This window comes from Megascapheus bottae, chromosome 10, assembly GCF_031878675.1.
Source record: "Megascapheus bottae isolate mThoBot1 chromosome 10, mThoBot2.hap1, whole genome shotgun sequence".
Lineage (NCBI taxonomy): Eukaryota > Metazoa > Chordata > Mammalia > Rodentia > Geomyidae > Megascapheus > Megascapheus bottae.
Genome location: NC_143518.1, coordinates 30,536,634 through 30,563,905, shown reverse-complemented (window position 1 = coordinate 30,563,905; position 27,272 = coordinate 30,536,634). Strand labels below are relative to the sequence as shown.

Below are 27,272 nucleotides of genomic sequence, written 5' to 3'. Positions count from 1 at the left end.
ACCTCGGTTACTAAGGGTGGGAGCCCGGCGAGGGCGCCTGCAGCCTGTTCCGTCTCAGGCCCACGTCGAAGCCTGACCTTGCTCGCCATGCCGAATCGCAGGGCCAGCCGCAATGCGTACTATTTCTTCGTGCAGGAGAAGATACCGGAACTACGCCGTCGAGGCCTGCCCGTGGTTCGCGTGGCTGATGCCATCCCCTACTGCTCCGCAGACTGGGCGGTAAGGCGCGAGGAGAGAGTGCTAGGCCTGGCAGGGCAGTTGGGCGGAGCAAGGAAGGCGAGGTGGGGAGCAGGAGGGCGGGGTGAGGAGCTGGAGTGCGGGGCAAGAGGCTTCCGCGAGGCCCGAGGCCGGAGCCTCGAGCCCCCAGCCCAGTGCCCCGAGCCCCTCAGGCCTCGAGCTTGACCACTGATGACTGCGAGGGGGGAGGGGGCCGCTGACCTCGGGCGAGGGACAAACTGACACCAGAACCTGTGGCCCTGTAATGCCCAGGCGTCTACAGCGGGACCCACCACACCCACACGGGATCTTCACCGCTGCTTCCCTTTTCTTTTCTATTTCCTGAAGGTCCTGAGGGAGGAAGAAAAGGAGAAATACACAGAAATGGCTCGAGAATGGAGAGCCGCCCAGGGAAAGGATTCTGGGCCTTCAGAGAAGCAGGTAAAGGGGAAAAGGGGCCCAGCACACAAGCTTTTTCAGAAAACGTTGTACGGGTGAGTGGTCAACGATTAGGAGTAGACAACTGATGTGGGTTAGAGTGAGGAAAGAAAGAGGTTCGTTGTTTCCTGGTGTTAGAGTAACTTAGTCCAGCACCAGTGGCTCATGTCTGTAATCCAAGATACTCAGGAGGCTGAGATCTGAAGATTGTGAAGATAAAAGCCAGGCTTTTATCTCCAACTAACCAGTCAAAAGCTGGACGTGGAGGTGTATCTCCATTTTCGAGTGAAACAGCTAAGGGACAGTATCCAGGGCCTGAGTTCAACCACAGGTGTTGGCAGACACACACAGCAGCAGACTCCATAACTCAGGGCAGAAGTTGGTATAATTTGGTGATAAAAGGCCTGATCTGTCAACTTGTCAGTGATTAAAGAGATTTTTCATCTATTGGATTTTAAAATAGTTTATACCTTCAGATTATTTTTTGTTGTTTTTAACTTAAAAAATTTTCTTGTCAATCTTTTTTGCTTCATTTTTCATTAGCATTAATTCAGTATACAAAGGGGTGAAATGTACAAATATAATGTACTTTGATGAAATTCACTCCCTCTGTATTGCTTGTTCTTAACTTTCCTCTGTAACCTTTCCTTTTGTTATCCTGTTTTTGTATAAAACACACTTTTGTAATAGCCGTACCCATTCCCTTCTTGACCTTTCTTTTTCCCCTCCCAAATAGTACCTCTTTTACAATGTATGCCATAGTTTGTAAATGACACCTACAACCAAGGTTGTCAGTTGATGTGTTTTAAATATTAAAATATGTTCGTGAACATTTGTATACCTTATAGGTAAAAGAATTCAATAAAATTTGAGTAAATGAGTGGTAGAATGTTGAAGTACAAACTAAAATTTGGTTTCTTGGTAATTTATATTAGAAAAGTAAAAGATAATTGTGGGGTTCACCCTTCCCACACACAATACAGTTTTTGATGTATACATACTGACATTCATTCTTAAACTGTTAACATTGGGTTGAAATTCAAGCAAGTTTTGCTTATTTTAGATTGAGGGATTTTTATTTGGGGGGTTTATGTTTGAGTAATCAGTTGCATTTGTACACAGTCACACTTGTGAACCTTGATTTTTTTTCTTACTGTAATTTCTTATTTTCCGTCTGAAAAATTTAAGACCCAGAGTCAACATGATCTGATTTTTACTTGAACAGAAAACTAAACGGATATTAGTAGCGTCTGGAAAATGGTGTTCTTTTTGTCCATGTCCTGTATGTGGTGGTAGGTGACCCAGGAACATTAACCTAGTCCATACTAATCAAATGGCTTCCGCTAATTCAATTGATTATTTACTCACCTTCTAGATTTTGCCTTTTATTTCTGTCTTTGGATATTGGTGCAATTGACAAATATATTCATTGAGTTGATATTAAGAGGTTACTGAAGTAATCTATGGGCTATGCAAGTTATTTTGATAAATTTAAAATGTTTAAAGTATGCAGCAAGAGCTGAATTAAGTTCAATGATTCTCTTTCTCTTTAGAAACTCATTGCCACACCTCTGAGGAGGCCTGGTATGCTTGTACCAAAGCAGACTGTTTCACCCCCAGATATGTCAAGTTTGTCTCTAAAAAATGATCAAGGTAGAGTATTCTGAAAATATTTCTCCCAATTTTGAATGCTCAAAAAGCAAACAAAAGACTACTATGCTATATTGCTCAAAACAGTGTCATATTAGTAAATATGTTTTCTGTTCATATTGATCCTCCATTTTATTGTATTTTACTGCAAGTGTTTAAGTACTATAGCAGTAAAGATAATATTCACTTATTGAAATGATTTAAGAATCTTTATAATAAAAATTTGGCTTTTTTGTTATTGCTGCCTGAAACATTATTTAAAAATAGATATTTCTTCGACTTATAAGCAGGTTCTTAATTGCACTTAAATTATAAAGGCAGATAAGAGGTTTTAAGATCTATTGTACAGCCTCATCACTACAGTTTAATGATATATATTTTAGCATTGAAGACTAGATTTTACTTGAATTATGAAATATATTATTTGTTAACTAGCTTGAATTGATTATGCTACAGTATATAACATAAATTCAAACCATAATATATAATATACAGTCAAACCCCATTTTATCCCATTAAGATATACAGTTATTATTTACCAATTTACAATAAAAATTTTTAAATACCAGCTGGCACGGTGGCTCACACCTATAATTCTAGCTACTCAGGAGGCTGAGATCTGAGGATCAAGGTTCAAAGCTAGCCCAGGCAATACAAAGCCTACAAAGCTAAGAGACTCTTACCTCCTGTTAATCACTAGAGAACAGGAAGTGGGCCTTGGCTCAAGGGCAGGGTGGTAGTCTTGAGCTGAAGAGCTCAAGCCAGAGTTCAGGCCCCATGACACCCCCCCACACTGCCAAAATATATTTAAATACCCTGGAGGAGATGCATAAAGGTAAAGATAAAAATAGATATAAAAGTACACAAGGTTTCTGTGGCTCATTCTTGTAATCCTCGCTACTCAGAAGGCTGAAATCTGAGAATTGTGCTAGGTAGAAAAGTCCATGAGAGGGGACAGGAGTGTGGCCTAGTGATATGCCTAACGTTCATGAAGGCCTGGGTTTGATTCCTTGGTACCAGATACACAGAAAATGCCGGAAGTGGTGTTATGGCTCAAGTGGTAGAGTGCTAGCCTTGAGACAACTCAAGGACAGTTCCCATGCCTTGAGTTCAAGGGCCAGGAGTAGCAAAAGATAAGAAAAGTCCATGAATTGTTATCTCCAATGAACCACTCAGAAAAAAGCTGGAAGTGGCTCTTGGTTCAAGTGGTAGAGTACAGATGATCTCAGGGACAGCTCTCAGGCCCTGAGTTCAAGCCCCAGGACTGGCAAAAAAAAAAAAGGTGCCTTTGCTGTTTGCTCTTTTTTCTAGCCATTTTAATTAACTGGTCCTGCCTATAGCTAACACTGATAAACTTTTAACACTAGCCTATCCAGGTAAGTAAAAATACTTCACACATTTTCACATTTCTTATTCATTTTGTGGCATTCCTGGGGCTTGAACTCAGGGCCTGGGAACTGTTTCTGAACATTTTTGTTAAGGACTGGGCACTCTTCCACTTGAGCCACACCTCTACTTTTGACTTTTTGATATTTAATTGTAGATAAGAGTTTCATGGACCTTTCTTAATGGACTGGCTTCAAACAGACCTGAGAATCTCAGCACTCCTAAGGAGCTAGTATTACATGCATGAGGCACCATGTACATGGCCTTTTTTATTTATTGGTAATATATACATTTTAGAGAAAATGCAAAAGGAACAAACTAAATTTTCTATACTTTACAAAGTCTGTATAATATCATTGGAATTTATTTCCCAAACCTTGCTGGTGCGGGGGTAGGTGGAGTGAGAGTAAAGGGTAATGGAATTGTTAGCCAATTTGTTACGTAGCTTAATCAAACTAATATTTGCTGAAATGTGTGTTGCAGCATTTCTTAAGCCATTCCTGAGAGTCAAGGCTTAGCTGTAGCTGAATTATATAGAGCCTGCTGCAAGTTCAAGTAATTTTGGTGCTTTATACAAAGAGTGGTTAACTACAAAAGATCTGACCTGTTTGGTACAAATATATTTCTGTTTTCCAGCTATCTTAGAAATATAGGAACACAAAGAAAAAATGATTCTAAAACTTTTTTTCATCTGTGAATAAATAGGCTTTTTGAATGAAGTAAATTGGAGACATTCACCTGGAATTTTTTGTTTTGTAGCATTCCTTGGAGGTATTTTTTATTTTTTGAACATTTTTAGCCATGGTGAGCTACCTCCTCATTGTGAACAGCGATTCCTCCCTTGTGAAATTGGCTGTGTTAAATATTCTCTGCAAGAAGGTATTATGGCAGAATTTCACAGTTTTATAAATCCTGGTAAGTACTCACATAGAGAAGTTGCTAGATCTTAAATGTATCATCATTTATTAATAGTATGCTGAAGTACAACTAAGTTCTCAAAATGTGGTAAGATTAACCATACTTAATTGAAAAAAATAATTAGGAATTAGATGTTGACATAGGTTATTAGTTTAGATTCTTTGCCTGAAATGTTAGAATTTGGGTAGACAGATCTGGTGCCAATAAATTACACTTGTAATCCTAGCTACTTGGAAGAGTAAGATTATTATAATCATGGTTCGAGGATAGATAGAAGTTCTCAAGACATCTACTCAATGAAGAGCTGTTGCTTATACCAGTTGATCTGGCTATTGGGAAGCCTAATACAAATAGATGCTTGGGTTGGAAGGGAGATCCTATCTTAAAAATAATGAGCAAAGGACAGGGCTGGATAGTAAAAAAAAAAAAATGCCCACTTAGCAGACTGAAAGCCCCGAGTTCAATACACCAGTATGGCCAAGAAGAAGAGGAGGAGGAGGAGGAGGAGGAGGAGGAGGAGGAGGAGGAGGAGGAGGAGGAGAAGGAGGGGTAATTGGGCAGACAGAAGATCTGAAAATGTATACTCTGCACCCTGCTCAACATCTTGAGACTTGTGAAAGTTTGATGCTTGGCATTTTTCTTTGTCTACAACCTTTACCTCTGTGGTGGTCACTAGTTTTTAAGCTGTTACTGCATTATAAATTTGAGGAAACTACTTAACCTCTCGAACCAATTAGATTATTTGTAATGTAGGAGTAATACCTACTGGAGGGATGTTATAAAGAGTAAATGAGCTTTGAGCTTAGGGACACATGGTAGATACTGTGTATTGATACAAGGTGTATGTAGCCTTTTCACTACTCAGGAAGTTGAGGCAGTAGGATCTTGTGGCTAAGGCAATCTGAGCTACTGGGCTAAAACCCTGTTTCAAAAATATGCCCTCCTCAAAAAAAAAAAAAGCAAGTAATTATGAAGATACAGGATTTGATTTCCAAAGAGAATGCATTTCAGTTAAGTTAAAATAATTAGCATTTTAGTTTAATTAGGATAGATTTTAGTTACCATATCCTTGAAGGGGGGACTACATAAAAAGATATGGAGAGGTTTTTGTTGTTGTTGTTGTTGTTGTTTTTACTTTTTGGTACTGGCTTTAAAATTAATCAGGATAGCTTTGTTTTTAGATAATAGGAAAACAAATTCTACTTGAATGTTGCTACTTAAGCAAATTTTCCTATCAGTTTAAAACACTAAAAGATAGACTTTAGTTACTTTCTATCCTCTGGGAAATGTATGTAGACTTGATGTAACAGAGGGCCCCACAACCCCATACCACTTTTGTATAATCCTAAATAAGACTCCTTTAGTAAAGAAGAAACTTTTTAAAGTAGTTTAAAATTCTTTGATATTCATGAAATGAGGTTTAAGAAAAGATACAGAACTTAATTTTTGTTTTTACATCATAAGAATTACCTGTCCATGTTATGACTTGACCATCCTATGGCATCACAACTAGGGAACTTCCATATTTCTGTCTCTCAACAAAATATTTTATATTATAGGTGAAATTCCACGAGGATTTCGATTTCATTGTCAGGCTGCAAGTAAGTATGAAAGAACGGTGTAGACTGTAAGAATTGAATATTTACATGTATAGCTATGACTTATTCCTTTTAACATACAAAACTTAAGCTTGGACAGTATGAACTTTCGATTATTATTGGGGAAATGATAGAGGGTATCTATGATCCTGAAAATCTTCAAAATTTCATATACTTGTAGTATGATGTTTAAGGGAGTGTGGTTTATTAACTAAATACTGTGTATCCTGGATTTCAAGATCATCTGTTTTTATTTGAAAAGTCTTCAGATTTATCTAGATTTAGGGCCATTTATAACACTTTTCATTTTAAAAAATTATGTTTTTATTCCAACATTAAAGAAATAAATTGAAGAAGACCCCAGAAGATAGAGAGATCTTTCAGTTTATGGGTAACAGAATCAATATTGGGAAAGTGGCTATGCTATTCAAACCAATCTACAGGCTCAATTCAATACAAACCCTATCAAAATTCCAGTGTCATTCTTCCCCATAAGATAAATAGCAGTCCTTAAAATTCATTTAGAAGCATGAAAGACCTTGATAGCCAAGGCAGTCCTGAACAAAATGCTGAAATTGAGTATCCCATTTACTGTAGAGGTGTAGTAGCAAAAATGGCATGGAACTAGCACAAAAACACAGGTAAAATCCAGGCACAGTGGCTCATGCCTGTAACCATAGCTACTCAGGAGGCTGAGATCGGAGGATCACGGTTCAAAGCCAGCCTGAGCACTAAAATCCATGAGATTCTTATCTCCAGTTAACCACTAGAAAACCGGAATGGGGCTGTGGCTCAAGAGTAGAGTGGTAGCCTTGAGCTGAAAAGTCAGGGATAGCACCCAGGCCCAGAGTTCAAGCCCCACATGGGGCAGGGCTTGCGGGAGGAGTAGTAAACTGGTAAATTGATGGAATAGAAGTCTTAGAAATGGGCTTACATGTCTTAGAGTTATCTGACTTCGATAGAGTTGCTAAAGACCTACATTGGAGAAAAAAGTCCCTTGAACAAATGGTGTGAGTGGATGATATCTGCATGTAGAAAAATGAAGCTAGATTCCTATTTCTCACCCCATACAAAAAATTAATTCCAAATGGATCAAGTATCTTAGAAAAACATAGAGGAAACTCCTAGGTTATAGGCACAGGTAATGTTTTTCTATGTAAAACCCTAGTTGTTTAAAAATGAAACAAGAATTGAAAAGACGTATGCATAACAAAGGAAACAGCCTTTTGTGTGTGCATGAGTCATGGGGCTTGATTGAGCCTGGGCCCAATGCCACTTCTGCTTTTCTAGTGGTTAATTAGAGATAAGAGTCTCACGTTCTTTAGTGCCAGGGCTGGCTTTAAACTGTGATCCTCAGATCTCAGCCTCCTGAGTAGGTAGGATTACAGGCATGAGCCACTATACCTGGCTGAAATTTTTCTTTCTTGAAATCTCGTAGACAAGAGAGGAAACAGTCTTTAGAGCCCAAAGAAAACCTATAGAATGGGGAGAGGAATTTTCACCACTTACCATCAGATAAAGGATTATGGCCAGAATATATAAAGAGCTCCAAAAATTAAACATCTAAAGGATATTCCAGTTAGTAAATGAGCAAATTAATTGGAAGGTTTCCAAGAAAGTACAAAGGACTAATAAATAGATGAAGAAATGGACTGGGAAGAACATTGGACTGGGAATTTGACTTAGTGGTAGAGTGCTTAGCTAGCATGCATGAAGTCCTGCATTTCATTCTTCAGTACCACATAAAGAGAAGAAGCTGGAAGTGCTGTGGCTCAAGTGGCAGAGTGCTACTCTAGATCAAAAGAAACTCAGGGACAGTGTCTAGACCCTGAGTTCAAACCCCAGGACTGGCAAAAAAGAAAGAAAGAAATGTTGAACATTATTAACCCAAAGGAAAAGCAAACCACAACATACTCCCTCCCACCTCAGCCTGAATGGCTATTATCTAGAAGTCAAAACAAGTGCAGGTGAAGGTAGAGGGAGTGGGATGGTAGGAACTCTGTTGGACATGTAAATTAGCAGAGCCATTATAAAAACCAGGATGGAAGTTCCTTAAGAAACTAAAGGTAAAACTACCAAATGATCCTGTTATTATACTCCTGGGCATATATCTGGAGGAATGTAAACAAAAATACAGCTGAGACATCTGCATACCCATGGTTTATCATTTTTGCTCACAGTGACCTAATTTGGAATCAGCCCATCAATAAATAGAGAAATGAAAGGAGGTATCTATACACATAGAGTATTACTTAACCATAAAAAATTAATAGAATTATGTCATCTTTGGGGAAATGAATAGAATTAGAAGTCATCACACTAAGCAAAATAAGGCAGATTAGTTAAAACATTGCATGGTCTCTCTTACATATAGACTCCAGTCCTTAAAAATCCATGTAAGCTGTTTATTTTTTATTGTCAGGGTAATGTATACAGGGGTTACAGTTACATTCGCCAGATAGTAGGCATATAACTTCTCACACAATGATACCCCTTCTCATGTTTTTGTCTCCATTTCCCTCCCTCACCCCCTCCCCTCTTCTTTTCCTGTTTCAAGTAATCGAGTAAATGTGTATACAATATACCAGGTAACAAAGTCAGATACAGTAACAATATGAGATTAACCAAAGGGCAACAAAAAAGAGAAGAGAAATAAACAGTACATTAAGAACAACAATCACACAAGATAAAGCTCTTGTTTCCATATCCTAGAGATCCTTTCATCCTATATGACCTTTGATGAGAGAACATTAAATGATTTCTGTATTTTTTTTGCCAGTCCTGAGCTTGGGCTCAGGACCTGAGCACTGTCCCTGGATTTTCTCAAGGCTAGGGCTCTACCACTTGAGCCACAGCACCACTTCTGGCTTTTTGCTACGTATGTGGTACCGAGGAATCAAACCCAGGTCTTCGTGCATGCTAGGCAAGCACTCTACCACTAGGCCAAACCCCTGGCCCAGATTTCTATATTTTTTATTTAGCCTAATGGACTAGTTTATAGAAGTATTTGAGATGAAAAATTTTCAAAGTATGTTATAAGAAACTATATTATAATTCTTTCAAAAGTACATGTACATTAAATCAAGTGACTACTTCATAGGCATTATAATTTATTTAGGATATTAAAATTGAAGAATTTCAGACGTGGAGGAGATTTTGACATGGAGTCCAATGAGCCTCTCTTTTCCATTGTGTTTCTGCTGAAAAGAGATACTTCAGATTATCTAGAAGTTTTCTTCTCCCTACCTTTAACCAGAAGAATTCTGGTTCTGTTTATTTTACTAGTTAATTTTTTTAAGAGAAGCTCTGCTCTGAAAGAGCTTTGAATATTCATATCAACTTCTTATTCTAAATGTCTATTCACTTTTCAAGTGAAAATTCATAGGCAAGAAGAGTGTGACATTAAAGTATAAAACATTTTAATGAACAGCAGTGCCACCCACTAATCAGCTGAAAACAATGAAATATTGCCAATAATATTGACAGTTTCTGTCTCTCTCCCTGATTACATACCTGTCTCTCTCTTTAAGACAACAGTCTTAAATTTGGTGCTAATCATTTCTTTTTGTGATGAGTTAATTAACTGAGTTAAACTATATTTAATTAGCTTTTATTAACTTTTACATAACTAGTATATGTAGCATTCTAGATTTGTATTTATTACACTTGGTGATATTTTACTCATTTAATTATATTTTAAAGTTTGCTGAATATTTTATCTGCTTATTGAGTTTTTTACTTAATTTTTTAGAATTATATGCAGATACCTATTTTTAGTGCCTGTATTTTCCCCTCACAATGGTGTATTTCACCTTTATTTTAAGGCCTTGCATGTGCTAAGCAAGTGTGCTAGCACTGCCTATTCCATCCTTCTATGTTATCTTTTAGTGGGTAAATGTTTTTGTTTTTAATTTAGGGTATAACTCTATATTTCCTTAGTTGGGGGGGGGGTAGTTTTGTGTATGTGTGTATGTGCACAAGTGTGAGCCCTGAGGCTTGAACTTAGTGTGTGCACTGTTCTGTTCTTAAGCTTTTCTATGTAAAGCTAGAGTTCTACCATTTGAGTGACAGCTCTATTTTTGGCTTTTTTTTATGCTCAGTTGGAGATTAGAATCTCAGGGATTTGCCTGCCTGGGCTGGCTTCAAACCATGATCCTTAGGTATCAGCTTCCTGAGTTGCTAGAATTACAGGCATGAGCCCCAGCACCCAGCAGGAGAGAGCCTTTTTTTTTTTTTAATAGTTTTGTAGCTGAAGATTATATGGCCTCCTGTTTTATTTTTATGCAGTTTATTTTTTTAATTTAAACAGTGTACAAAGCAATTTTGTTCAGCATGTCAATTTATGTGGACAATGCATCTTGATCAGTTTGTTCTAGAAATGTATGAAGTATTGTTTTTTTTAATACAAGTCCTTATTTAGCATGGATTTGACTTCATGGCATAAGGTGATAATTAGGTTTCATTCTTTTCCTAGGTAAATAATCAGTTTTCTTATCATCATTTAATGAATAATCAACTTGTTCCTCAATATATAATACCATTTGTGCATTATCATATATCTGTTTCGTGTCCATCTTTTTGCTATTCTGTTCTGGCTTTTGATATCAAGATCATGTTCTTAAACACAATAGTTTGATAATATTTAGTTAGTCCTTTGACTTTGTGCTTCGGGTACAATATTGCTTTTGAGACATTATTACTATATCCACACTTTAGATTTTTTTTTAATGTTTCATAAAAGCCCTTGTTGGTACTTAGGTTGGAATCAACTTTAAATCTTTAGATCATTTTGGAGAAAATTGATATCTTCATAATACGGTCTTTTTATAAACATGGGACCACTCTTGTATTTTTAAAGCCTGTAATGTATTTCAAAGTTTTATCATTTTCTTTACAGTGAGCTTAAGATCTCCTGTTACATGTATATTTAGTGGTCTTTTTAATGATACTGAAATTGTTTTTGTTCCTAGTCATTGACTTTCACATTTTATCTTTGCCTCTTGCCAAGCTCTGTAGTTTTTAGCAAATATTTTACAAAGTTGTATCTGTGATAGCATTACTTTTTAATCTATTTTTTCATTTAAAATTTAAAAACCCGTTTTCTCTTAGTATGCCACCTAGGACCACTAGTTTTGAATGATTCACTAAAGAGTATGCTACTTATTGTAGTTTTCTTTTCCTTTTTGCAACCTCATTCTACCTTTTTTCCCCATATATTTTTATTGTAATTAATAGAAGGGTCACATTATATTCACCAGATAGAGAGTGCATTACTTCACATACATTGATACCCTTTCTCATATCTTGGTCCCCATTTCTCTCCCCCCACCCCCGCCCCTCATCTTGTTTTCCCCCTTCCCTATCCAATTTCAAATAACCAGATACGCATATATCCAATATATCAGATAACAAGGTGAAATACTGTAACAAAATGAGATAACCAAGAGACAGCAAAAGAGATAAGAGATAACATAGTACATTAAGGACCACAATCACTTGTTATATAGCTTTTGTTTCTATATCCTGGAGGTCCTTTCATTTAGCATCATACTATATGGCCTTATGTATCTAGGTTTTGTTCTATTGTAAATCTCTGCTAGGAGAGCCCAAGGTTTCTACTGATTATGAGGGAAACCATTGAGCCTGTGTTCCTTTGAGTCTGGCTTACTTCACTTAATATAATTTTTTCTAAGTCTTTCCATTTCCTTACAAATGGGGCAATGTCATTCTTTCTGACAGCAGCATAGAATTCCATTGTGTATAAATACCACATCTTGTTGGTCCACTCATCAACTGAGGGGCATCTGGGTTGGTACCATATCTTTGCTATGATAAATAGTGCTGCATTGAACATCGTTGTGCTAGTGGCTTTAGTACATCCTTGTTTCTGGACAGTTGGGTAAATGCCAAGTAGTGGAATTGCTGGGTCATAGGGGAGTTCTATGTTTAGTCTTTTGAGGAACTGTCATACTGCTTTCTATAGTGGTTGAACGAGTTTTCACTCCCACCAACAGTGTAGTAGTGGTCCCTCCTGGCCGCATCCCCTCCAGCATCTGTTATTAGGTTTCTTGATAATGGCGATTCTAACTGGAGTGAAGTGGAATCAGAGTTGTTTTGATATCTTTTATGGCCAGAGATGTCAAACATTTCTTCCTGTGTCTATAGGCCATTCTTATTTCTTCTTCAGAGAAGACTCTCTTTAAGTCTTTGGCCCATCTTTTAATAGGATGGTTGTTTCTTTGGAGATTAGTTTTGGAGTGATTCCATTTTTTGAGCTGTTGATATATATTTTAGGTATGAGGCCTTTTTCTGTTGTGTGGTTAGCGAAGATCTTCTCCCACTCTGTAGGCTTTCTAGTTAATTTGCTAGCTATGTTCTTTGCCATACAGAGGCTCTGCAGTTTAATGCAGTCCCACTTTTCCAGAATTTCTCTGATTTGTTGTGTTTCTTGGTCCTTATTAAGAAATTTTCAAGGAGATCTAATGTATCTCCTATTCTTTCTTGTAAAGTTTTCGGTGTATTTGCTTTTACCTCAAGGTTTTTGATCCATTTGGAGTTAATTCTAGTGCAGGCTGAGAAAGAAGGATCCAACTTTAGCTTTCTGCAGGTGCTTAACCAGTTCTGCCAGTACCACTTGTTGAGAGGCTGTCTTTCTTCCATTCTATTTCTTTGGCTCCTTTATCAAAGATTAGGGTTATAATATGTTGGGTCCTCAGTTCTATTCCATTAGTCTTCAGGCCTGTTCTTGTGCCAGTACCAAGCTGTTTTGGTCACTATAGCTCCGTAATAGAGTCTAAAGTTTGGTATTGAAATTCCTCCTGCGCTGTTCTTTCTGCTAAGAATTGTTTTTGCTATACGGAGTCTTTTATTATTCCATATGAAATTTTGGATTGCCTCTTCTGTTTCTTTAAAGAATGACTTTGGGATATTGATGGGTTTTGCGTTGAATTTGTAGATAGCCCTTGGCAAGATTGCCATTTAAACATGTTAATTCTTCCAACATGGGAGGTTTTTCCATTTCGTCAGTTCTGTTTTAATTTACTTTTTCAGGGTTTTAAAGTTTTCATCAAAAAGGTCCTTTGCATTCTTAGTTAAGTTAATTCCTAGGTACTTCATTTTCTTTGAGGCTATTGCTATTGCAAAAGGAGTTGCTTTCCTGATTGTTGTCTCGTTCCTCTTATTGTTGGCGAATAGGAAGGCAGTTGATTTTTGAGGGTTAATTTTATACCCTGATACCTTGCCAAAGTTTCGAATCAGCTCAAGTAGCTTTGGAGTGGAATCTATAGGGTTCTTTAAATACAGAATCATGTCATCTGCAAAGAGGGAAAGTTTCATTTCCTCTTTCCCTGTTTGGATTCCCTTTATGCTTGCTTCTTGCCTTATTGCTCTGGCTAGGAATTCTAATACTATGTTAAAGAGGAGTGGAGAAAGTGGGCATCCTTGTCTCGTTCCTGATTGTAGAAGAAATGGCTTTAGCTTAGTTAGTATAATGCTAGCTGTGGGTTTGTCATACACGGCCTTTATTATACTGAGGAGTGTTCCATTCTACCTTTATTTTTGCCTACATTATCAGGATTCCAAAAAATTCCTTTTGTTTCCCATTAGACTAGAACATAGCAGTTGAACATTTTACTGAATGCTCTTTCTGTAGCATATTTGTGACCTTTGTTTATGTGGTGATTTACCAATGTTAAGCTTTCCTTGTATTTCAGGAACAAATGTAGCATCTTAAGTGTATTTCTTAGATTATTGAGTTGTTTTGTTTTGGGATTTATGCATTTATAAGAAAGATAAAAATTAACTGTAACTGATTATCAAGGTCACTTTGTCATCATAATACAAGCTGGGAAATGTTTTCAGTTTTCAAATTAGATTTATGATTCCATAGAAATGAACTCTTTTTATTTCCCTAAATATTAGGAGCCTAGTTATTTTAAAGTCATATGTCAGCAATCCTACACTAGGCAGTGTATATTCAATATTTTTTCTTCTCCAAAGATTTGTGGTTGAAGCTGTGGTCACCAGCTATCTCAGATTAGCTTAATCTAATTTTAGGGTTTGAGGTAATTTAAAATTGACTTCAGACCTTAGGAGAACTAAATTCATTTTAGATTATCTTTTAATTTTAAAAAAGAGGGAGGGTGGATAGATAATAAAAGCCAGTAGACAATAGAATTTTTTATTCTCATGTTTTACTAAATAATACTAGAATAATATTTTAAATTCATATTAATGCTGGGTCTTTAACAATTGTATCCATGTTATTAGCCTCTAAATATTTTCTTCCAGCACTGGTAAATGCCACTGAGGAGAAGCATATCCAAAATTCTGGATTCAACATTCCAGTATTTCTACTTTTCCAAGATTTCAGGCCACTTAATTCCTCATTATAGTTATATACCTCTATAGTTCTGTTTGTTTTGTTTTTTCCTCACCCATTAATCAGGCATTGAACTCCTACATCTTTTGTTACAGGATATCATTTTGTACTGAAATTTAGAATTTGTTTTCAACATAGTTAAAATCTGTGCCTAATAACGTTAGTACTTGTGTCTATGAACTTTTACTTCTCATTCTTTTTGATCCCTGTACTAGGGCTTGAACTCAGGGACTCTTAGTGTTTTTGCTCAAGGATGGTGCTCTACTACTTGAGCCATAGCTCTATTTATGGAACTTCTGGTGGTTAATTGGAGATAAGAGTTTTGTTTGCCTAGGCCAGCTTTGAAACTCCACATTCCACTCTCAGCCTCCTGAATAGCTAGGGTTACAGGTGTGAGCCACTGACATCCACCTCAGACTCATTGTTTTCTCTCTGTATACCTGGTTGTCTATGTAGGATGCTGAAAAAAAATGATTTCAGAGTAACTTGGGAAATGTAATAATAGCTTCTTCCAGAGCACATTTATGTTTGCTTCTTTGAAGCTTCCAAAGTACGTTGCTTAGACATTAAAATTTAGCAAGTGACCTAGGGGATTCTCCAAAACCATCCCTCCTCCCCCTAAAGAAAGCTTTATGTCTCTGGGTTTTTGCACATTGATCAAGTAATTCCTACCTGTGTATGTATACTCTTAGTATCTTCAGGGTCATTTTATTTTTTATCAGAGGATTGGTCTGATAAAAATTGATCCACTCTTTTACTTTTTGAGTTAATGGCTTGGTCACATAGCCTTTTTGTTGTACTCTTTTTTATTATTAGCTTATATACGTTATATAGATAACAAATAACTTGTTTAAATGCAGTCATTACTATTAACTTCTCCAGCCTTATTAACAGAACATTAAAGGTATCCAAGGCAATAGTGAAAACACTAAAAGCTTGGTTGCTTATCCTGGGTTTCAGTCATGACTACAGTGCCTATTAACTTACTGCTAGTTTCTTGAATTTTAGGAATTCTTTACTTTTTATGATTGTGTCACCCACACTCCAGAGTGGCTATGAGATTAAAATATGCAAAGTACCTAATTGCAACCAAGGTTGGTACAAATGCACTATTCTCTTCCTATACCTCTGCTTCCATCCTTCCCCATAGCATTTGTCTTTCCTCAATGTTTGCACTTCATCCTTTTCTCTTTTTTTAATTTTCTCCAGGTGATTCTAGTCACAAGATTCCTATTTCAAACTTTGAATTTGGGCATGACCAAGCAACTGTGTTAAAAAACTTCTATAGATTTATCCATCCAAACCCAGGGAAGTGGCCACCCATCTATTGCAAGGTAATTTCTTCTTCTTTGAGGATATACATTTAGATACTAGATCTACAGAATATCAAAAGGGAACATTTTTCTTGTTAATAGCTATGTATGTTAAAATGTCATCCTGTGTCACTTTCAGTTTAACATAATATATTTTAAATTATTCTGTTTTGGAGGGACTTTGAAGACTACAAAAGTAGAAAACATTTCTACATGTCATTTTTTTAGTTCTCTTCTGAAACATTGGTGATAGCATTTTGCCCTGAAGATAAATACATTCTTTACACAAGATTGTCTTTTATTCAGAATGGTCTTTCTAACAATCCTTTGTCTCTCTCTATGTAATTTTTAGAAAAGACTATGTCTTTCTTTCATCTAGATTCCTCCAGGTTAGGAATCAAAGTTTGGATTGGTGGGGGACAGTGTGGTGCAGCACTAGATCCTTCCATTCTCAGCCTTCTTCCGAGAAGGCAGGATCACAGGTGTAGCCAGTGTCTCACTAAGCATTAGGATTTTAACCACAAGCAGAAAATGGTCTTCTCTGAAGACTTATTCTTTTATTGCCTCCTGTGTCTCACTTGCTTTTCATGAGGTTATTAGCACTGATATTTAAATTATCTGCTGAATGCTAGCACTTGTCATTTCTAATGTATGCCACTCTTTTTATTTTTATTTATTTATTTTTTTAAGTGTTATTATTTTATTTATATATTACAAAAGCAAAGTTTCATTCACAATATGAACTACATACTGCCACTCTTTTTTTAATAGTCCCCATTTAGTTGTTATAAAACAACTTTCCCTCTTACATCCCCCAGCATTTGAAAGGACAGTGTTAATTATAATTAAACCACAGTGGGAGAAAAATATAAGTAACTTTTTTCTTTCTCCAGTCTGTTGATAGAGCCAGAATCATCTGGTGTTTGAAGCATATGGCAAGGACATCAGGTATGTAAAATCCTGGGTCATTGCAAAGGTGTTTTATATCTATTTCCATTTTGACATGCATGTTTTATAAAGTACCGAAAGACACTAATTGTATGTCCTTTTCTTTTTCTTAATGGAAGAAATCAGGCAAGATCTAGAACTCCTCTCTGTAGAGGACCTTGTAGTAGAGATCTACCAACAGAAATTCCTCAAGGAGCCCTCTAAGACCTGGGTTCGAAGCCTCCTGGATGTTGCCATGTGGGATTATTCTAGCGATACAAGGTATTGGTGGTGATTTTTGTTATTTGGTGATTTTAATTTCTTTTCTGAGATGTATTTTAGTTGTCTTTCATAGTATTTTCTTATAAAACCTTGGAAGAACTATTTTTATGGTCATAAAATGCCATTAATTGTAAGATAAATAGTAAGGTAAGTTGGGTTTTTTGTTTTGTTTTTCCTTTGGTCTCACTATGTGACTGTCTGGAGATCTATATAATTTATCATGTCCCAGTGTATTTTGTTTATTAGTTTGCAGGTTTAGAGGGGGTTGGAGGGTGGTTTGGTGCTTGCTAGATAGATGCTCCTATTTTGTCTGGAGACTTTAATATTAAAGCTTAATAGTTTTACTAGGATATTTTTTTCTGGATTTATTGTTCCATATCCTTTTTTTTTTTTGTCGATTGTGGGGCTTGAACTCTGGGCCTGGGCAGTGTCCCTGAGCTCTTCAACCAAGGCTACTACTCTACCACATTGAGCCACAGCACTACTTCTGATTTTCTGGTGGCTAACTAAAGATGAGTTTCATGAACTTTTGTGCCTCAGCTGGCTTTGAACTGCAGTTCTCAGATCTCAGCCTCCTAAGTAGCTAAGATTACACATGTGAGCCACTGGTGCCCACCTTCCAGATCCATTTTTTTTTTTAGGTGTTTGATGAGCCATTTCAATACTGAGACTCAAGTTCTATTTCTGAAGTTTTCATTACAATGTAGTTTCTTAGAAAGTAGTTTCAGAATTAGTATTAGTGCTACTTTAGTGTTTAATTGTATTTTAAGGGAATTTTGTATATATATATGTTTTTGCTTATTTGCTTTCATTTTATTTTTTCTTATTTATTCTCATGATAGTTTTCCTTTAGATTTTTTTATTAACTTTGTAAATCTATTCTTTTGGTAATAGTTTGTAATTTATTTCTTTTCCCTCATATGATTTTTTAAAAATATTTCGTTTGTTAATTTATTCAACTCTTCCTTTATCTTATTTTTTATTTATTTCTGTTGTTTTGAAGTTTCTATTTTTGTGCAAGCACTAGAGCTTGAACTCAGGGACTAGGTTCTACCACTTAGATTTTTCCACTCAAGGCTGGTGTTCTACCACTTGAGCCATATCTACATCTCCATTAGAGCTTTTTGCTAACTAATTAGAAATAAAAGTCTCATGGACTTTTCTGTCCAGACTGGCTTCAAACCTTGATCTTCAGTTCTCAGCCTTCTAAGTAGGTAGAGTTACAGGTGTGAGTCATCAGTGCCTTGCTTGAAGTATCTTATTAAGGTTGTTTGAGTATATTTAACTCTGTGAAATGTGTTAGATTTCTTAACTTCAGGGTGTTATCAGTTGAAGTATTTTGATTTTCATTTTTCTGTTTTATTTGTATAGCAACTGTAAATGAAGATGGTTTTTTTAAATTTTTTATTGTTGGGGTAATGTATAGAGGGGTTACAGTTACATTCATCAGGTGGTAGGTACATTACTTCTCACACATTGATACCCCTTCTCATGTTTTTATACCATTTTCCTTCCTCTCACCCCCTTCCAATCATCTTTTACCCCCTTCCCTTTCCTATTCCAATAAACATATATACAATATACTAGGTAACAAAGTCAGATACAGTAACAATATGAGATTAACCAAAGGGCAACAAAAGAGAAGAAAAATAACATAGTACATTAAGAACAACAGTCACACAAGATGAAGCTCTTGTTTCCATATCCTAGAGATCCTTTCATTTAGTCTCATCCTATATGGCCTTATATATCTAGGTTTTGAGCTATTATAGTCCAAGATGTGTACTAACCATTACAAATGAGGGAAACCATTGGGCCTTATGTTCCATTGTACCATTTGTAAGGAAATGGAAAGACTTGGAAAAAAATCATATTAAGATGTTCTTTTTGTTGTTGTTGTTGGCTGGTGACTTAGAGAGATTTGACTCTTGGTTCAAAAGCACCCTCTTATATTAGTGTAACAATGTATCAGTTCTTTAAATGTATGAAGTCCTAAATTTACCCTCTCTTATTTTTCTCTATCCAATGTGTAAAGGGATTTTTCTCCCATCCCCTTTTTGAACACAAGGCACTTTCCTTAGTATACAGATCAGTATTCTGATTGCTAGGACTCTCTTTCAATGTTTATATAAACAGCGGTCTTTTGTGGATATTAGTTTAGTTTATTTAAGCTCCTCATTTCCTTTCTTTTCTGGAGTCTTTTTTTTTCTAGATTCTACTATCCACATAAAGACTTGAGGTGAAAGACTGAGGAATTGCGAAAGTGTAACTTAAAATCTTAATCTTAAAATTGATTTTGTCTGTCCTATTATTTTGCTGTTATTTTCAGCCCAAGTTTATGGGTGATGCGTTGAGATATTTGAATTTGTTACCATTATCTGCAGCTACTAGGGACATTCTTCTAAAATTTCACACTTGCAACCATTTGGTCTCTGTATTCATTATTAACCTCTCTGCCATTCAGAATGTTAAGGAAACACAGTGCTCCTTAAAAGAGAGAATTCCACTATTATCTCAGATTTCCTTCTAAGCTATTGACACAATTTGCAATTGCAGTACCAGCTTTTTCTTAATACTATCAGAAATTAGTAGAAAGTTTTCTGGGACAGAATGGTATTTTCTTAAATAAGCTTTATTTATTGACTAAATGTTGCACTAAAATTGTCTTGTTTACCATCAGGAATAAAAATCATCCATGCATAGTGGCCATGCCTGTAATTCTAGCTAGTCAAGAAGATTGCTGTATAAAGCTATCCCCATCTCAACCAGTGAAAATCAATATAGTCCACCAGGCCTGAAAAATCATGGTATAGCAAAAAATGTGTGACCCTATTCAAAAAATCACCAAGGGGTGTGGACATAAATCAAGTGCAAATTTCTAAATTCAGATTGTAACACTGCCACACACATAAAAAAAATAACGAAATTTTTCTGTGTAAGCATGGCAACTACTTCCAGACTATTCAGTAACAACCATAGAGTATTTTATCTTTGTAAAATGAACTCTAATTTCAATCAAGATACTTTTTTTATTAAAGAATTTATTAACATTGATTTTTACATCATATTTTCAATGACAAGTTTAACAATCAAGTGTTCAAGGGGGGAATCTCTATTTACAATCACTGGGACTTAGTATTTAGAACTTAATCAAAATTAGGCTAAGGGTTTGGATGTCATAGAAACATATTAATTTATATTTCCATTACCATGTCCATAGCTTTGGGTATGCAGTTATTGAGTCCTCGCTCTTGTACTCTTTGGATTTAATAGCCACATATTAAGGATACCCTGCGCCTTTTGTTCCTTAGGTCTTGACTTGTCTCACTCAACATGATTCGCTCTAGATTCATCCACTTCCCTGCAAATGCCATTATTTTATCTTGTCTGTTGGCTATGTAGAATTCCATTGTATATATACCACATTTACTGTATCCATTCATCTGCAGTAGGGCATCTGGATTGTTTCCATTGCCTGGCTATTCTGAATAGTGCAGAGATGAACATAGCTGAGCAGGTGTCCTTATAATACCTTGGGTCATGATGTTCAGGATAGATGCCCAGAGGTGGAATGGCGGGATCGTAGGGAAGGTCTATTTTCAGTTCTTTAAGAAACCTCCACACTGCTTTCCCGAGTGGCTAAACTAGTCTACATTCCCACCAGCAGTGTAGTAGGGTTCCTTTTTCTCCACAACCCCGCCAGCAACTGTCATTGTCTGAGTTCAAAATCTTGGCCATTCTTGTTGGGGTAAGGTGGTATCTTAGGGTTGTTTTTATTTGCATTTCCTTTATGACCATAGATGATGAACATTTTCTCATATGCTCTTCTGCCATTTTAATCTCTTCTTAAGTCTCTCTTTAGTTCTCTTGCCCATGGTTTATTGGGTTTTGGGGGGATTAGTTTCTTTAGTTCCCTGTAGATACTGGATATTGAGCATTTGTCAGATGTATTGTTGGTGAATATCTTTTCCCAATTGGTTGGCTGTCTCTACATTTGCGACTATGTTTTTATTTGTACAGAAACTTTTTATTTTTAGGTAGTCCCATTTATCCAGTCTCTCTCCAGTCTGTTGTGACCCTGGGATTCTGTTCAGGAATCTTTTGCCTGTACCTATGAGTTCCAGTGTCTCTCCTACTTTATCATGTAGCAGTTTCATGGTTTCTGGTCTGACGTTGAGGTCTTTGATCCACTTTGAGTTAATGCTTGTGCATGGTGAAGGCTAGGGTCAATTTTTAGTTTTCTGCATGTGGCTGCCCAGTTTTGCCAGCACCAATAATTGAATAGACTGTGTTTGTTCCATTGTATACCTTTGGCTCCTTTGTCAAATACAAGTTGCCTATAGGTATGTGGTTCTATTTCTGGGTCTTCTATTCTGTTCCACTGATCTTCCGGTCTGTTTTTGTGCCAATACCAAGCAGTTTTTGTTATTATGGCTCTATAGTAGAGTTTGAAGTCTGGTATTGTAATACCACCTGCATTGCTCTTTTTGCCTAGAATTGTTTTGGCTATTCTAGGTCTTTTCTTGTTCAAGATACTTTTTAAAACTGCCCTACAGTAGTGTAAAATGTTAGTTATCTTTACTGAATGGAAGCTATTTAACTGAATGGCAGGCTAAAAAATAAGATTAAAAGTCTCCCACTATATTTCCAAAAAAGAGTGATCAAATAAAAGTGGTTCATAAGGGCCAAGAGTTTGGCCTAGTGGTAGAGTGTCTGCCTAGCATGCACGAAGACCCGGGTTCAATTCCTCGGCACCACATACATAGAAAAAAGCCGGAAGTGGTGCTGAGGCTCAAGTGGTAGAGCTCTAGCCTTGAGAAAGTCCAAGGACAGTGCTCAGGCCCTGAGCTCAAGCAAAAAAAAAAAAAAAAAGGAAGCATAGATGTTTACAGTTTTAAAAAAGTGTAGATTCTTACTCAGTTTAGGCAAGAATTGTATTCTGATGGTAATGAGTGCTGTTCTGCATGTTAATAGACTCCAGAAAGACACAAGTTTAACCTGGCTTCTCACATGTTGTGTTGTTGTGTGCATCACCGTTGGATCAAGTTGTGTTATTTCCTCTCTCCTATCACTTGCTGCAGTTTTCACTCAGAGATCATGTCAGTGTTGATACCTTTTCTAGCCACTTGACCTTCACAATTCATATTTGTTCCTCCTTGTTTTTCTCTTAGAATTTATATTGTATAAATGTATGTATGTCCTTTTGGTCTGTCCTCTCTGCTAGCAAGTAAATTTTATGGCACTATTTCATTCAGTACTGTATCCTTAGTGCTGAAACAATACTTGGCAAGTAGTGTGCACTCAGTGCAAGCTTGTTGAATGAACGCATAGTAGTCAGTACTGTTCTTCTAGAACACTCATGCTAAAGTAAAATTTCACTGCTGCGGTATATTGTCATGAATTTGTACCAGAAGTATCATAAAATCTGTCTTTAGAAATTGTTTCATGGCTTAAAAACCGTATTGTTGGAATAATAGTGTCCATTTGGTTAATTTACTTCAGTTAAATTAGAAATCTAACACATGAAAACTTCTCAGCATTACTACTGCAGTTAGGATACTGAACTTCTTTTTGTTCTACAGGTGCAAGTGGCATGAAGAAAATGATATTCTCTTTTGTGCTTTAGCTGTTTGCAAGAAGATTGCGTAAGTTGGGGAAAGGAGTTTCTTTATAATGCTGTGCTCTGAACTGAAAAGATTTGTGGCCATTTTTCTTGCTCTTAGTATGATTAGATAAATCTGGTCACTTCCTTTACTACAATTTAATTATAAAACAAAGCTCATTTTTTAAAATTTAGGATACTTTTTATTATTCTACTCACTCGAACAATCTGGTGAATCTGTAGAAACACTTCTTGAATTCCCTCCCCCCCTCTTTCTTTCTTTTCTTTTCTTTTTTCTTCCTTCCTTCCTTTCCTTCCTTTCCTTCCTTTCCTTCCTTTCCTTCCTTTCCTTCCTTTCCTTCCTTTCCTTCCTTCCTTCCTTCCTTCCTTCCTTCCTTCCTTCCTTCCTTCCTTGCTTGCTTGCTTGCTTGCTTGCTTGCTTTCTTTCTTTCTTTCTTTCTTTCTTTCTTTCTTTCTTTCTTTCTTTCTTTCTTTCTTTCTTTCTTTCATCATGGGGCTTGAATTCTGGGCCTGGGTACTGTTCCTAAGCTCTTCAGCTCAAGGCTACTGTCCTACCCCTTGAGCCACAGCACCACTGTGCTGGAAATAAGAGTCTCATAAAGTTTAGTTCCTGGTCTGGCTTTGAACCATGATCTCAACCTCCTGAGGAGTGAGGATTACAGGCATGAGCCACTACACCCGGCTGAAATTTTTCTTTCTTGAAATCTTGTAGACAAGAGAGAAATTTACTTCTGTCATTAAGGTTAGCACTTTTTGTGAAGATGCTCCAGAAATAAACATTTTCTCATTTTGTAGTGAAAGTATGTAGTTCCTAATCTCTGAGTAGCCCGATAGCCCCTTCAACATAGCAGGTGATCGTTGGTTCTGGTGATTAACTGTTTATGATTGGAGTAACTGTTTATGATTGGAGTTACATCTTTGCTTCTTTTTCCTTTTCTTAAATATTTGTGAATCCTGGTAATCTTCACACTCATATCTATTTCTATTTTGTCTAGTAGTCAAAAGGCTGTTTACTGCTTACAAGCTTTATGTGGCATGAATGCTAGCTTATTTCCATTTTTTCTGGGTCTCTAATTTTATTTTCCAATTCAGATAGTATCTTTATACTTTGTTAGATATTTTAAGATATATATATATATACATATATATACACTTTTTTCTAAAATGAAGTTGTATGAGATTCTTACAGTGAGTTTTGTCTTCTTTTTTAAAGGTATTGCATCAGTAATTCTTTGGCCACTCTCTTTGGGGTCCAAATTACAGGAGCTCATGTACCACTGCAAGATTATGAAGCCAGCAATAGTGTGACACCCAAAATGGTTGTATTGGATGCAGGGCGTTACCAGGTAAGGACATTCTATCAGTAAAATTTTACGTATCTTCAGCCGTTTTGACAAGAAATTAAAGTTAACTAAATTTTGTGAGGATACTGCTTCTCCATTAGTGCTTCAGATGATATATTTTATTTGCTCATTTGTCATAGGCCTGCCTACATTTGAAGTAGATGTTCTTGATTTTACCTTCTTTCTAAATTCCTTGGACTTCTCATGCCATGTAGGGCACAGTACTTAATAATCCTGGTTGGGATTAGTAGACACCCAGGTTGGTCCTCATTGTTAGAGAAACGTTGATCCAGGAGAGCAATATTCCCATCAAAATCATTCCTTCCTCCTAGATAGTCCAGCTACCTGAGCTGGAGAGAATTCATTTCATTGAATTCCCTTCCTCATTTGTCTCCTAACATCTAAATTCCTACTCCTATAGTCATCTATACCCCAACTGGTAGTCTCCATCTTCTCAATTTCAAGCATCCTCTTTTGTGACAATTACCATGCTTATAATCCTAACTACTCATGGTGCTAAGATCGAGGTTCAAAGCCATCTCAGACACGAGAGTCTGTGAAATTCTCATCTCCACTTAACCACAAGAAAACTGGAAGTGTTGCTGTGGCACCCAGCACACAAGATTCTTTGACCGACTATCCGTATTTTGTAATTCTATGTAGGGTTGTTGTGTAGTGCAGTCCTAGGGGAACTATTGACATGTATAAAGTTGTGGACTCATATCCTCTTTTACCACCTTCATCCCCACTCATCACCTTCCCCCTCAGCTTAGATTACTTGTGCTTATCAACTCCATTAGCTCTGTTTTCCTCATCATACTTGAGTGACAAATACCCTGATTAACCCAAATCTTTACCTAGTCTAGTGGTATACTTGTAAAGAAAATAAGACTGGGAACAAACTACCTTCCTTCCTTATTGGAATCAGATTTTCAACACTACCAGCCTCCAGTGTGCCATTGGTGTTACTTGTCATTTATCCATTTCTTTAGTCTGATAAATATTTTTTATTCTAGCCAGGTATTTCTCACCTTTTCTTTCTTTTCCAACTTCTGTCACCTCTCCCATCACTGTTAATGCACTAACCAGTGCCTTCTCCAGAAAAAAGGGAGCAATCAGGAGGTTTTCTGCCACCCCACACACCTGCACCTACCATATCCTCTATTTTAAAACTGTGATGGATGTGTGTTTATATCTTAAAAAAATTATGCCTGCAGTAATTATACCCTGTTTCTTACACCATCAGGTTTTCAGTCATATGTTCTGACTCATTCTGTTCAGCAAATGTGCTTATCTTTTTGTCAGTTGTGGACTTGAACTCTGGGCCTGGGTTCTGTCCCAGAGCTCTTCAGCTCAAGGCTACCGTGGAAGTGACAGCGTCACTTTCAGTTTTCTGGTGGTTAATTGGAGGTAAGAGTCTCACAGGCTTTAATGACTGGATAGTCCTCAGATCTCAGCCTCCTGAGTAGCTAGGATTACAGCCATGAGCCACCAGCTCATGGCAAACATACTATCACTTGACCCTGTAATTCCTAATTTCCCTCTAGCAACTATTCTAATTCCTCCTCTTGGCACCAGAAGTTGGAAAAGCACTATGGTGTTAGTTGGCATTTTTTGTTGTTATTCCAGTACTGGGGCGAGCCTGGGTGCAATCACTTAGCTTTTTCACTCAAGGCTGGCACTCTACCACTTGAGCTATATTACCACTTCCAGTTTCTTAGTGGTTAATTGGAGACAAGTGTCTTAGAGATGTTGTTTGCCTGGGTTGACATCAAACCTTGATCCCTTGATCTCAGCCTACTGAGAAACTTGGCTTTTTTTTTCCCCTCAGGAACTGGGCACTTTCCCTGAGCTTTTTTTGCTCAAGGCTAGCACTCTACCACTTTTGAGCTACAGTATTACTTCCAGTTTTCTTGTGGCTAATTGGAGATGATGGTCTCATAGATTTTCCCCTTGATCCTTAGATCTCAGTCCCCTGAGATTAGTATTACAGGCATGAGCCACTGCACCCAGCTTTAGATTGCATTTTTTTTGGCCAGTCCTGGACTTGAGCTCAGGGCCTGACCACTGTCCTTGGACTTTCTCAAGGCTAGAGCTCTACCACTTAAGCCTCAGCACCATTTCCAGCTTTTTTCTATGTATGTGGTACTGAGGAATCAAACCCGGGTCTTCGTGCATGCTAGACAAGCACTCTACCACTAGGCCAAACTCCCAGCCCCTTTAGTTTGCATTTTTAAAGAATAATTTGAAATATAAGTTAGACCACCCAGTAATTAATAGGAAATAAACATTTTTCCCATTACTTTACAGAAGCTAAGAGTTGAGAGTCCAGGATTCTGTCATTTCAACTCTTCTAATCAGGAACAAAGATCAAACACATTCACTGGTGAGCATATTAAATTTTATTAGAACATACCTTAGATATGTTCAGCCTTATAGCTTATAAAGATGCTAGGATTTAGTATTTAACCATGTTTCTAGATTAGATTTAGTTGACATTTACATCTTATGCAATTTGAGTATGTATTTTTTCTGTCACTTTAGAACTGTATAACTTATTCCTCAGAATTTTTATTCAGAACATCTAAAAGAAAATTTTTCTTATAGCTGCTATAGTTTTCCTGTGATAATGTATTTGGGAAATGAGACTCTTCAAAAACTAGTGACATAAAATTTCAAATGGTATCTGAAGAATTTCAAAACAAGAGAAAACAGTTTTGTTCAGCCTTTTGCCTTTACTTAAGGACCTGTCTCCTAAATAGTATAAGAATCAGTTAATTGAAGCATCATTTGATCATAAAATTTTAAAGTTGCTATGTTTCTGTTGTATTTTAAATATCTAGGTGATTACCCATCTGGGGTGAACTTTTCAGGCCAAAACAGTAGTGTTCGAGGAAGAGGAATCACCCGTTTACTTGAGAGCATCTCCAGTTCTTCCAGCAACATCCACAAGTTCTCCAACTGTGAGACCTCACTCTCGTCTTACATGTCCCAAAAAGATGGGTACAAATCTTTCTCTTCCATATCTTAATGATGGTACTTACTCAATTTCTGGAAAAATAATAGGCCTAAATTCCCTTCTGACTGCAGTCATATTAAACAGATTACATCAATGGTAAATATCACTCCTCTAAAAAACGACTTAATCTGTAAGGAAACTCTGTTTCATAGATTAAAAATAATTGTGGTTGGAGAATA

At 36.8% G+C, this 27,272-nt stretch overlaps 1 protein-coding gene across 1 annotated transcript; it reads left to right on the top strand.

Annotated features, from left to right (window-relative positions):
- The first annotated feature begins 20 nt into the window (after positions 1 to 20).
- On the top strand, positions 21 to 27,272 carry Mael (maelstrom spermatogenic transposon silencer). The gene is made up of 12 exons (XM_090340541.1): positions 21 to 219; positions 565 to 657; positions 2,208 to 2,307; positions 4,450 to 4,605; positions 6,168 to 6,209; positions 15,796 to 15,920; positions 16,793 to 16,847; positions 16,967 to 17,108; positions 22,691 to 22,753; positions 23,945 to 24,077; positions 26,385 to 26,460; positions 26,918 to 27,272. The coding sequence occupies exons 1-12, from the start codon at positions 88 to 90 to the stop codon at positions 27,103 to 27,105; spliced, it is 1,305 nt and encodes a 434-aa protein (XP_090196667.1). The 5' UTR covers positions 21 to 87; the 3' UTR covers positions 27,106 to 27,272.